Source organism: Danio rerio, chromosome 25, assembly GCF_052040795.2.
Source record: "Danio rerio strain M-AB ecotype USA chromosome 25, GRCz13ab, whole genome shotgun sequence".
Taxonomy (NCBI): Eukaryota; Metazoa; Chordata; class Actinopteri; order Cypriniformes; family Danionidae; genus Danio; species Danio rerio.
This window is the reverse complement of record NC_141045.1, coordinates 30186435-30200507: the sequence shown is the minus strand read 5'-3', so window position 1 is coordinate 30200507 and position 14073 is coordinate 30186435. Positions and strand designations below refer to the sequence as shown.

Below are 14073 nucleotides of genomic sequence, written 5' to 3'. Positions count from 1 at the left end.
GTTAGATGTCAATTTGATGTCTTTTTAACATTAAGGACGTTTACATGCCTTGTAGGGGTACAAAATCCAGTGTAAATTTGTAGTGAAGCTTAAACATGAATAAAACATGTATTATAATACTATTTGTTTAGTTATTCTGGGGGTCAAAAAAGCCTCAATGTGTGGATGTCAAATAGACGTAAAGGTATTTACATCAAATCGAATTGCATTTTTGTAGTGTTTTGTAAATTCGATTTAAAATGTGTTTATTTTGTTTTGTAATTGTGACATAAAGAGACTGATATTCGCAATTTTTCATATAACAATTGTTAAATTACAAACTATTCTGACATTATAGATGCTACACTAAAAAAGTGTTCAAAGATGATTCCTTGGATTTACTTATTTTTCGGTAAGTGCATGTAAACAATTTATTTGGGCTGAATTTTAATTTAGTTGAACATTACTTAATTAAATTTATTTGTATTAAACGCATATCAATTGCATGCAACAATTTTGTAGAAATAATCTTTCAGTGTATAAGTATTTCTCATAATCAAGACATGCATTGAGACTTACACAACCTTGTGCATTATGTAATGTATATAATGTGTGACTATGGAAAACTTGGAAAAAGTCACAAGCAGTTGGCCTATGACCAGATCAAACATGTCCGAAGGTGTTTAGGTTGGTTGATGCTTGTTATGTCTTTATGACCCTCTCTACAATTGTCATTTCTCTGTCAGGATTACTAAGGATTTAAAATGGTTTTTCCTCGAAACATCACTGGATAACTTGGACTTAGTGGTTTTACAGAACACTCACTTTATGCTGTCTTCACTCTTACACATTAATCACACTCCTCAAGTGTACCTCAAGGTACAAACAGAACTCTATGAGAGATTACATAAAATTCTATTAATTAGTTATCAATATGAGCATTATAAAGATCAAAGCATTTTACAGTGTCCAAAGATTGCTTAAGATTGCACAATACTAGTGGGAAAAAATAACAGAACTTACCTTTGACTTACTTTTTCCCATTTACAGACTACTTTGAAGAGATTGAATAAAATCCTAACAATCTCAGACTTTTGTCTGAAATAATGCCTTTAAGCATTACTGTTATTTAATTTGGGATTGGTTACAAAGTCTATACAGTGCATACGGAAAGTTGTCACAGCGCTTCACTTTTCCACATTTTTTTTTTTGTGTTACAGCCTTATTCCAAAATGGATTCAGTTATTTTATTTTTTGAAAATTCTACACACAACACCCTATAATGACAATGTGAAAAAAAGCTTTTTTTAAATTGTTGCAAATTTATTAAACATAAAAAATAATAAAAAAAAAATCACAAGTACATAAGTATTCAGCTTTTGCTTTGAAGCTCTAAATTAAGCTCAGGTACTTTCTGTTTCCACTAATCATTCTTGAGATGTTTCAGCAGATTAATTGGAGTTCACATGTGGTAAATTTAGTTGATTGAACATGATTTGAAAAGGCACACACCTGTTTATATAAGGTTGAAAGTGCATGTCAAAGCACAAACCAAGGATGAAGACAAAGGAATTGTCTGTAGACCTCCGAGACAGGATTGTCTTGTGGCACAAGGCTGGGGGAGGTTACAGAAAAATTTCTGCTGCTCTGAAAGTTCCACTGAGCACAGTGGCCTCCATCAGAAAGTTTAATATGTTCCGAATTCAGACTGCATGATTTTCAAAGTAGTCATGTCACAGATGTTTTCACACTGCATGATGAAGGATTCGGATGTCTCATCATGGACCACCGTTTATCCTTTTCATCATCCTGTTTCTCAGTATTTAACTGTGAATTGATTTTAATTAATGAATAAGTTAACACATTGCTCAATATAAGAATGTTCAGTGCATTTTCCTGTCTTTTTATAACTATTTTCAGAAGCCACCCAACTAGGTCAGAGGTCACGGAGACCTTGAGTGGAACTGAGGGTTGAGGACTGGAAGCAACTGTTTCTAGAGTTATTTCTACGAGTAATACTATCTAAAATGTCTAAAGTGATTCTACTTTTATTCAAGATAGACTTTGTGTAGTAAGGAATTATAACTGCCTGAATGTATATTATACCAGTTTTTAACCAGTTTTGATAAAGACGGCTGAGAGTACACTCAGCCTTGGATAAGAAACAGATTGTACTTTAAGTGTGTGTGTTTTATTTGATTGTTGATCCGTTTCACAGGTCTGGAGTCAGCTCTAATCAGTCTAAGGGATGTCTGACTTTTATGCTTAAGATATTGTTCAGAATATACGCACAAACCCCACATGGAAATTTTCCTAGTCTATCTGTGTTTTAACCAATCAGGTTAGAACACCTATATGTATGACGCAGTTAATGACGTTATGTGAGAGTATAATTGTTATTGATTGGTGATTGTGAGCAGAGCTGCCTAGGAACTCATTGCGAGTGTTGAAGCTGTCTTCTACGAATGAAACTGCAAACTATCTTCAGTAAACTTGATTTAATTATTTAAATCTCTGACTCCGGCTCTTCTTCATCTACCAGTCTGGTCATTCTTTGGGTTAAACTGTAAACTATCCCTACAATGACTATCTGAACTTGTGTTTCATCACTGCTTTGTTTACACTGCAAGATGGATCGGTGACAGGGACTTTCATATTGCATGACTTCACAATAGAAAGAATCGCCGACAACTTCATCCAAACTATGCCTCACAGCCAAAACACGTAGTATATCTTTTGTTATTAACTACATAATGAGAAAGAAGCCTTTAATGGGGTAAAAAATGTATATTTGCTCACCTGGGTTTAAAGGGAATTAGCCATTTCTCCTCAACTTAAGTTGATAATAAACTAATTTCTTTCTGTATGAAACGTCAACAGACACAGTTGCTCCTGAGTCCTGTCAAACCTCCACTAGTTTTTCCTCCATTTTGTGGGTCCAAATAAACCGAAAATGAGCGCTTTTAACTTCTCCCCCAACCTCCCGCTGGCCTGCAGCAGGTATACACACACACACACACACACACACACACAAGTGAATGCTGCTCTCTCATTAGCTGTAGGCGATCGCCGATGTTATTGTCAGTCAAAACTCATTTCACACAGCATGATTTGAATCGCCGTCAGCTCTAGATATTTAGCTCACCAAATATCTCACAGGTATCAGTGACTCATCGGCGATTCTCTCAGAGCCAAAATCGGGGCTAAAATCACGCAGTCTGACCTAGACATAAGTGATCAGGCGAGAATGGGTCACTCTGTCTGAGCTTCAGCGTTCTTCTGTGGAGAGAGGGGAATCTTAAGAAAGATGAATGCAGCAATTTACAGAGACTTCCTGAATGAAAACCTGCCTCAGAGTGCTCTTGACCTAAGACTGGGGCGACGGTTCATCTTCCAGCAGGACCAAAGCACAACACCAAAATATCAATGGAGTGGCTTCACAACAACTCGGTGAATGTCCTTGAGTGGCTCAGCCAGAGCCCAGACTTAAACCCTATTGAACATCTCTGCAGAGATTTGAAAATGATACAGTAGGTACTGCATAGAGGAATAAGGATAATTCCCAAAGACAGGTGTGCCAAGCTTGTGGCTTGATATTCAAAAAGACTTGAGGCTGTAATTGCTGCCAAAAGTGCATCAACAAAGTATTGAGCAATAGCTATGAATACTTATGTACATTTTATTTTTCAGGGTTTTTATTTTTTTATTTTTAATAAATTTGCAACAATTTCAAAAAATCTTTTTTTCACATTGTCATTATAGGGTGTTGTGTGTAAAAGTTTAAAAGGCTTTTTGGAATAAAAAAAATGTGGAAAAAGGGAAGCGCTATGAAAACTCCCCAGATATACTGTAATAAGTGCTTTCTTTGTTATATATTTATATAATATATCAGTATTATATTGGTAACACTTTACAATAGGACTATATTAGTGTATTTAAAAAAACATAAACAATGAAAAATACATTTATTACAGTATTTATTCATCTTTATAATGTTAATGGGAATAAAGTTGATCATTGTTAACTCACAGTACATTAACTAGTGTTTGGATTTTAATTTATGCATTAGACATAAATGTTGAACTATGATTTATAAATGATGTTCAGAAATTTATATGCTAACTAATGAAATACACTTACCGGCCACTTTATTACTAGTACCGTGTCGGATGCCATTTTGGTTTAAGAACTTATTTAATCCTTTGTGGCATAGATTCATCAAGGTACTGGAAACATTCTTTAGAGATTTTGGTCCATATTGACATGATAGCATCACGCAGTTGCAGCAGATTTGTCAGCTGCATAATGTGAACCACATCCCAACGCTGGATGCTGGATTGGTTTGATTGAGAACTGGTGATTGTGGAGGTCATTTGAGTTCAGTGAACTGAAGCCAGAAACCAGTCTGAAATGATTTGGCCTTTATGACATGGCGCGTTATCCTGCAGGAAGTATCCATCAGAAGATGGGTAAACTGTGGTCATTAAGGGATAGACATGGTCAGCAACAATACTCAGGTAGGTTGTGGCATTGTAACAATGCTCAATTTGTACTAATGGGTTCAATGTGTGCCAAGAAAATACCCCCCACACCATTACACTAACACCACCAGCCTGAACTGCTGATGTTGTGCATTCAGATTTGCTCTTCTGCATACCTCAGTTGTAACAAGTGATTATTTGAGTTACTGTTGCCTTTCTCAGATCAACTAGTCTGGCCATTCTCCTCTGTCCTCTGGCATCAACAAGGTATTTGCACCCACAGATCTGCTGCTCACAGGAAATTTTCTCCTTTTCGGACCCTGTAAATCCTAGAGATGGCTGTGCGTGCAGCATGAAAATCCCAGTAGATCAGCAGTTTCTGAAATACAACCGTGCCACATTCAATGTCACTTAAATTACCTTTCTTCCCGATTCTGATGCTCGGTTTAAACTGCAGCAGATCGTCTTGACCATGTCTACATTCCTAAATGCATTCAGTTGCTGCCATGGGATTGGCTGATTAGAAATGTGTGAGCAGCTGAACAAGTGTACCTAATAAAGTGGCCGGTGAGTGTATACAACAGTCAAAATTTAAAGTGGATCAAAACCTTTCATCAATGTCGTCCTAAAACTATTCAACAACATCCATTCTTGACATACACACACAGACATAAATACATATATAGCTACTTAATTTTTGCACAAACACGGTTAGCCAAATCTGTAATAAAACCCATTAAGCTCACCTTTTAACTTGGAAGATGGAAGAACAGAAATAAATATCAATCCGTTCATCGCCATATCAGCAGTCTACAGTCATTCCTTTAAGCCGTTAGTCCTGTGGTGCTGGAAGTTTCATTTACATTTGTTCAAAAGGATACACAGGAGGAGGTTTTTGACCTTTTCCTTATAATTACTGATCTTAGACTGCTCACCTTCATGATTAGATCCAGGCTATATATCATTTGCAAGACCTCATTAAAACCTCTTAAACTTGTGCTTATTTTAGACAGTAGAATTGTTCCCGGAAATAACGCTTTAATACATTCCTGTGTGGCTTTACGCAGCAATACTACAGGGATAATCTACTTCTTATGTTTGTGTAATCCTAGTTTTTTTATATAAAGCCTAATTTGCGCAATATTTTTAGAACATGCTGCATTTTTCACAAGATTGTCATGTTGATGCTATTTACTTAAATGAAAATAAACAAACATAAAGAGAGAAAGAAACTATTTTAATGAATAGACCCAATTACACAGCTCTGTAACTCCTGGTTAAGAATAAAATAGAAAATATCTTCAAATTCAACAAATGCTTTTGAACATTTTAAGAAGTTTTGAATTTTAGATACTGTCCTGATGTCTTGAAGCTTCAAACGTCCTTGAGAAAGCACACAGGATTCTGGGTAGCCTCTTAGCAAGTCTACTTGGTGGCCTCGGTGATGGGCTTGGAGACCAGCAGGTTGCTGAGGGCAGCAGGTTGAATCTCCGCACCATGCAGACATTCAGCCATCGCAGGTATCTGGGAAAAGTACTTCCTGGCCAATGTATGTTTCTGCTTGACGTTGCGAATAACCACCAGATCATATGCCTGCAAGTGATAACAGCATGCAGCACTTAGTATGGTTTGCAATAGATGTAAACATCATCTCCACAAGAATACCAGGTGCATAGTCTAGATTTAGAAATAAAAATTTTACAAAATCTTTATTATGCATCATTTTATTCTGTAAATGATTACAATCTCCTGGTTACATCTATAATTATTAGCTTAGTTTCAGTATTTGGTTCAGTGTAATAATATTTATACACTCACCAGCCACTTTATTAGGTATTAGGTTTATTAGTGTTCTATTTTTGTTCCTTCAGATTTTTTAATCAAAAGCTTTTCTTGTTTTTAGGGTATTAGAAACAACAAAATGCTTTTCAATAAACATCAGATCAGACAAAAACACATTAAGTAACCAGTGGCCACATTGCTGTCACAATTACCTACTGTGACAAAACATGACAACTACCTGCGAATATTTGCATAGTCCTATAATTGATTTTATATGCCAATGTTAAGATTTTTGTCATCAATAGCTATGTTTCCATTCAAAAATGTGAATGAACTTTATGCGCAATACTTATTACGCCTGCAAGTGAAATTATCGCGTAAAAGACGTGCAAATAAAGCTGCGTTTCCATCCAACGAACAAAATCGTCACTTCCTGATTAACTGGCACCAAATATCAACAAGTAAAAACTGAATTTGCTGCAGTAGGAGAAGCTGCTTTTCAATCTTTTCTTCATCTAATAAATGACTTACGCCTCAGAAGGCAATTCTGACACGCAGTGAACGCGCGGTGGCGTTTGAAGGCGTGAGACGCGGAGCACAGACATTCTTGATTCTGGAGGTACTTAATAATATAACACTAATACTTAAACGGTAAGACGTTTTAGAATGACTAAAACAATGTTTCAGATGGTTTACAGTGTGCTCAGCCTGCTGATTTGTCCATTTACACACATTGTCATCATCACATGATCTCTTGTCACAAAATCACATGACCATTTTTAATGCACAAACTTAAATTTGTTCGGTAAAAGTGTTTCCATCGAAGTTTATGCGCAGTATCGAATAAAAAGTTTATTCTACTCAGGTATGCACATACGTTTTTTTTATGCACATTTTCAAAATTTATGCACGTTGTGGCGTTTTCATCAACCATTTTTTTATGCGCATATGCAAAGTGCGCATAAAAATAGGTGGATAGAAACATAGCTAATTTCTTAGATTAAAAATCTTTTACTATAAATGAAAAAAATATATGGTTTGTGCCATGGCGCATCTTCTAACAGGGTTTTGCTTATTCTCTTAATGAGTTATGAGTGCGTTTCGAGCATAACATGCATTAAAACAATCAGAGTCTTATCTCCCATTCAGTTGCGTAGCCCCCATTTGCATATTTACATGATGTGCAATAACTGAATGCTTCACTAGCAAGAAAACACCTAAACAGCCCCTTTGCAGTGCGAGGAAAAGCCACCTTCATTCTTTACTTTATCTTAACTTTACTTTTACTCCTTTACTTTTGTCAAATCCAAATCAACTCACTTTTATTGTCACATCATCAGCAGCACATGTGCTATGATGAGTGAAAAGCTTAGATGCTGGCTCCAGACCTTAAAAATACAGACAGTACAAGTACAACGACAGTGCAAAATACAGACAGTGCAAAATACAACGACAGTGCAAAATACAGACAGTGCAAATACAACAACAGTGCAAAATACAACAGCATACTACCAAAAAACAGGACAATGTAAAATTGGCAGTGTTGACAGCGATATGTACAATGAATAGGTGCACCCATAGGCAGTATTGTTTTAGGGCAGTATTGTTTTGTGGATAAGGCTAAGTTAAGGCAGTATTTTTTTGTGGATAAAGAAATAGTTTTGTATGCACTCCACTCAAGACATCCATTAGCTTACATATTTAATTTTGTTTGTTAAACGCAAAGATTTGTTTCAAAACTCAATTCAGTTCTCATTTCCAGCAAATGAATAAGTGAACAATAATAATGAAGAGTGATCAAAAAACTGAGTTATATCTAAGCACACGTCCTGTTCTTTTGCCCCATACAGTGAAGCACATGTCTCCAAAACCCGACAGGTGGACAAATCTAAACGTGTTTTATTAAACCATATATAAATATGCATATAGTAAATAATACTGCTGATAATAATAATAACAGTATACAAATGCAAATTGTGAAGCTGAAAAAGCCCCACCGAGATAAGGAAACCATGGAGGTTGTGTAGCAGTATTCATTTATTCATTTTCTTGTCGGCTTAGTCGCTTTTTTAATCCGGGGTCGCCACAGCTGAATGAACGTATCCAGCATGTTTTTACGCAGCGGATGCCCTTCCCATCTCTGGGAAACACCCACACACTCATTCATGCACACACTCATACACTACAGACAATTTTAGCCTACCCAATTCACCTGTACCACATGTCTTTGGACTGTGCGGGAAAATGGAGCACCCGGAGGAAACCCACGCGAACACAGGGAGAAAATCCAAACTCCACACAGAAATGCCAATTGAGCCGAGCCGATATAGGTGTATTTTAATGTTAAAAAAAAAACATTTAAATTATTTTTCATATGAAAAGATATTTGTGAATTGCTGTACATCATACGTGTATTAAGCAATATGTAAGTGTTTGGACCCACATAGGTGCATAACTAACGCACTTTGCGCTGGACTTTAGACCAGCTTTTAGATGGTCAATAGCGCAGTCTATTTCAGTTCCTCAAAATAGCAACGCACCAACAATGCGCCTTAACACTTGTTAGACCAGCACTCCCATGAGTACACAAAGTGACGCAAATGGATTTGCCATTTAAACAACATGGTGCAAAATATGAAAATTAGGATTGCACTGGTCTGAAAATAGCAACAAATCTTACACCTTTCTGCGCTGAGTGTATGAAAGGAACCTTTATAAATTAATGCATATTAAAACATTGACAGCTTTTTTTGTTTACACAGCAAAATGGAATTATCCTCTAAAACCAGTTATGTAGTTTTAGTCAAGAAATCTTGATTGATTTTCTAAAGTTTTTAAACTCTTAAAGCAGATTTGAAATTCCTTTTTTTCCTTCCAAATATACTGTACAAACCCATTTTAGATGCTCATACACTGAAAGAGTTTACACTTTGAAGCAGCTTTAAAAAAACTGCTTAACTTTGGTTCAAACTTTAAAACTGTATTTAAGCTAAAACTAAAATGTTTATTGTGGTCAAGAAAAAAATTCACACAAATTTAAAATTCAGTTTAATAAAGAGACACTAAATATTTTTTTTTTACTTTAGTACAAAGAAGAAAACATAGAGTGTTTGTTTTGTTGTTATTGTTGTTGTTGTTGTCTTTGCTTATAATAAACCTGAGTAAAACCAGAAACTATAATGAATAATTCAAATGTACTTTGAATCATAGACACGGTTTAAGTTTTTTCAGTGTAGCATGACTAGAATCCCAAAATGTTTCCACCAGCTTGAAGGATCAAAGTGGTAAGAGGCCCAAGACAGTACTAAAAAGGTGTACCTATCAAAGTCACTGGTGAGTGTGTAGCTGTGTCCCAAATGGCACACTATATACTATGCACTCATGCACTATGTACTTATGCACTTACACACTCAACAGGATAGTATATGTATGTAGTGTCATCCCAAATGGCACACTAATGTTTTTTTTTACTAAGCGGATATTTAAACTGTTTCCCTGATGACGTTTGACGGTTGCCAAATCAGTGAAATAAACGACTGAATTATCAAATAATACCTGCCGTGAGTATTGCCGCATTCACCATCGGGAGGCGCTATAATCACTCTCGTAGGAGAATTTTGCTTTCACCATCCAAAATAAATAAAGCTATTCAACATGTGCGTCCGATAGCTCCGTCCTTTCCGCTACGTAAGCAAACCTGCGGTTGTTGAGTGCATAAAAGTGTCCATCAATACACTACATTTTAGCGGCTGAATGAGTGCATCATCCGGGTAATTAAAGTGCACTTATTATTTTTAGAGTTTTCAGTGTAAACACACTACTTACACTATTTATACTTAAATATGGCGTAGAATAGTGCATAAGTACGCGATTTGGGATGCAGCCTTGTGTTATATACTTTATCATTCTCAGAGATGTACGCTGATGTTTAATCAATTGTGTTGGTGTAAAAAATATATAAAAAATGAAGAGCAGCTGTGGCTCTAGTACCTTCTCAATGTTCTCCAGATTGAGGTGTGCAGCCGCCTCATCCTTTGTAAGGAGGATGCAGTTCCATGGACTCCAGTCCAAATGCTTCTCCCAGCGCACGAACTGTAAATCATGAAGATCTTTCCAGCCGCTCAAAGCCGACTGAGCCCCCCACAGGACATCCACAAGGTACCGAAGGTCCTGGTCCTAACAAGGACATGAAATGTCTTGAACACAGCATGATCTTGACATTCCCTACATCTTAATCTATTCTTCTAAAAGGAGGACTAAGCTATTTTATAAAAAAAATTGTATAAAATTATGTAGTCACATTAGATGAACTGTAGTCATTTCAATAACTCAGAAAAACTTGTTTGCAGCTTCGATATTAAAGTAATAGATCATCCAAAAAAAAAATTACGAACATGTATAATGTACAAATTTAGACAAAAATGTTTGGATAGTGGCTTTTATTTTGAAGCTTCTAAAAATGTATACATCTGTTGTCAAAATAATTCAGGCATGATAAGCTCCAATCCCAGACTTTGAGTGGAATGTATGAATGTATGTTATATGTGACTGACGTATAGGACACATGATGTAAAACAGGTAGACACATGTACATAGCATTGTAATCTACAGTATAACAGCATACAGTAATGTCAAGCTAACTAGTTTTCTTGTTTGTCAGCATCTTTTGTGGTAAACATCTGTGTGGTAAGTGATTAAGTGAGACGGGTCTATTCCTGGAGCTTCTGCTATGAATGTATCTTCCGTCACATGTCGTATATGTTAGGCATGCATTAAGTGCATTTGCCTGCTGTGGGAAATCAGTGATTGGAGCTTATAATTGAACATTTTGAAATATTTTTGTTGAAAAACCTCATCGATCCGCTTCATAACACCTTCGCTAGTGCCCTGGCTGCATATGGGTTGGTTTAACATACAGATTTGTGCACTTTTCGAAAAAAAAAACAAAAAAACATTATCCGACAGCATTGCACAGCATTGAAGAGCCAAAATGTAAAACTACTACTTTGTTCATGTGACAAAAAAGTCATATACACCAAAGATGGCTTGAGGATTGGGCTGGGCGATATGGCAAAAAATGCCATCTCGATAAATATTTTCCATATTGAATGATAACGATATATATATATATATATATATATATATATATATATATATATATATATATATATATATATATATATATATATATATATCGAATCAATATAAGTTGTTAATGCTTCCAGATTTAAAAGAGTACCCCAACAATGATTGAAGCCACAAAAATTAGAGGGTCCATTAAATGGCATAACATATTTTCAGATAATAAATTTTCAGCGGCCAAAAATTTGGTACATCTCTAACATCAACTGTCACAGTCACCAGCGATTCAGCCTGTGCAGACTACAAATCTGCTTGTATATGGACCACAAGTTCCAGTCATGCACCACACACACACAGGGCCGGAGTGGGACTCAATTTCAGCCCTGGAGTTTCAAGACAGACCGGCCCACCTCAGTTCATGACTAATTCCAATTCAGTTTCTAACGACACTATCACGTCTTTTTCAAGAAAACAGCTGCTTTAGAAATTCAACTGTTCAACAGCCCTAACAGTATTATATGTCTTAACAATAAAAATGAAAAAGAAAAAAAAAGTTATTCAGGTGAGATTCGAACACGGGTGTAATGACGTAATGTGCTTACCACTGGACCACAGTGGCGCTATTACAGTGGGAATAAAAATTAAGTAATGACTTGTGACTCTTAAGAAAAAGCATTACTTTCTTTTGATGGCTTAATCTTGTTCTCCCCTTTTTAGATTTCTGATCAAGTTATGTCAGATTTATTAATGTAGTGAATCATCTGATTTTCATTGAGCAGATGTATTATTCATTAATATTAATTATTCATATTCGCATATTCACTAAGGTGCCGCTGTTTGGGGTCGATAGTTACATCATCATCATTAACGTTAGTTAACCTGCGGGCTGCATTTTGCTCACTGGACTGCGAGAAAATAAATAAGAAGAGCAGCGCTGTGGCAAAATAATGAATAAAAAGAGTGAAGCTATGGTCAAATAAATAAATAAATGAAAAAAGTGTGACTGCTGAGAGTGCAAGCAGCTAGGAACACCGGCCCTTGCGGCCAAAAAACAGACCGGCCCTCTGGGAATTCTCCCGGTCCTCCCGATTAGCCAATCCAGGCCTGCACACACACACACACATCTGTTCCAGATCACAATTGATTACACTCACACAGCTAGGAAGTGCTTAAAGACTGATTAGATGGACTTAAAATACAGCACACACACACACATCTCAGGGCTGAGTCTTGTTATGTTTAAGAACATTACGACGCGGTTTCCTTGCCTTGCCGTGTTAGACCTAAGCTTTGTTGTTTTGTTTGTTTACGTTGCCTGCTGCCTGCCTTTTTTGATTATCCGCCTGTTTTATGACTAAGACTCTGGATTGCCTGTATACATCTGTTTGCCCCTGTGTTGACCGTTGCTTGCCTGACCATTCTCTGTTAAATAAAACCTGCATTTGGACCCGTACTTCCTTGTCAGCGTCCACTTCACATTACAGAAACACAATTTTAAATTCCCATTGTTGCACATTGCTGCAGTGTGAGTTGCTCTTAAATCAATATAGATATATATTTTATCATTGTTATTGACAAAAATTTGATTGCGATTCTATATAGTAGTGTTTATCGACCCAGCCCTACTTGAGGGTGAGAAAGTTATGGGATCATTTTCATTTTGGGGTGATATATTTCTTTCATAACCAAAAACATAACACTTCCACACCAGTAGATGTCTGGATATTTAAAAATGTAGGCAAATTTAAGCCAGCAAAACATAAACGTATTACTGCTCCTTGGAAATTATTGCTTTCAAAATAGGGCCAGACAGATTAATGTGGCATGATTTTGGGAATATAATAATTAAAAACTTAATATATTAAATAAAAAAAATATATCCTTTTAAACTTTTATTTAATGTTTACAATGCAAATTCTAGAGCCACTTATTTGGTAAACAAAGAAAGTCTCTTATATAATATATCTACTAAAAGATAAATAAATCATATGAACATGTTCATATTTGTCAACAATATTACTGGAATTAATTAAAACAGAAGTCAATAAATAGACTCAATAATGGGCTAAACAGATTCCGTGTGGGCCTATTTAGTGTAGTAGTGTTGCAACCACCATGCCTTTTTCCAGACAATCTCAATGATTCACCACCACATGCATAAACTTTACCTGGAGAAGGTAAGTGACTTTGGCACCAGGGCTGCTCTCGGCTTCAGTGTCACGCAGGCACCTCAGGATGTTCTTATAAAGAGAGAAGTCTTCTCTTCGACGGGCTTCATTGTCTAATTCCATACATCGACGACAGATGCCGACGGCCGATTCATTAGTCTTTAGAGAAAAATTAGTGGATGACTGATACTCATTACAGCCACGACATAAATAGATGTTCTTTTTCAAGTCAGCAGGATCCCGAGGCACCTGTGGAGAGCAGGGTAAATTATGGAGTAGATTTCAAAGAGTGAAATGACCAATCATAACTTGCTAAGCTGTATTTCAGTGTCTTCAAAACCGAAAGTGATAGTATATTTACAATGTAAACATTAACAGTGAAAATCACAAAATGAAATAATAATTTTAAAAAGTTACTTTGACTTAATGTAAAAGAGTTATGCTAACTCATAAACTGATTAAATTAAGCAAAACTCAAACCTAATGAGTTATGAATTAATTAATTAATTAAATTTTTTGTGTTAACTAATGCTAGAAGCAATACCAAACCATTTGAGTAGCTATGTAATTGTCTGGATTTT

At 36.0% G+C, this 14073-nt stretch overlaps 1 protein-coding gene across 4 annotated transcripts in view; it reads right to left on the bottom strand.

Moving 5' to 3' along the window:
- Positions 1-5676: 5676 nt before the first annotated feature.
- The window catches only part of iqub (IQ motif and ubiquitin domain containing), a 32658-nt gene continuing 24261 nt past the window's right edge, over positions 5677-14073 (bottom strand). For all 4 annotated transcript variants that reach the window (XR_015526582.1, XR_015526583.1, XM_087312440.1 and 1 more), the window contains 3 exons: positions 13493-13741; positions 10233-10418; positions 5677-6053 (listed from right to left, as the gene is read on the bottom strand). Coding sequence is in view for 2 of the 4 variants with exons in the window: in XM_087312440.1 (XP_087168566.1) it covers positions 5886-6053; positions 10233-10418; positions 13493-13741 (603 nt within the window). In the remaining 2 variants the exon portion in view is untranslated. The remainder of the gene's footprint in view (positions 6054-10232; positions 10419-13492; positions 13742-14073) is intronic.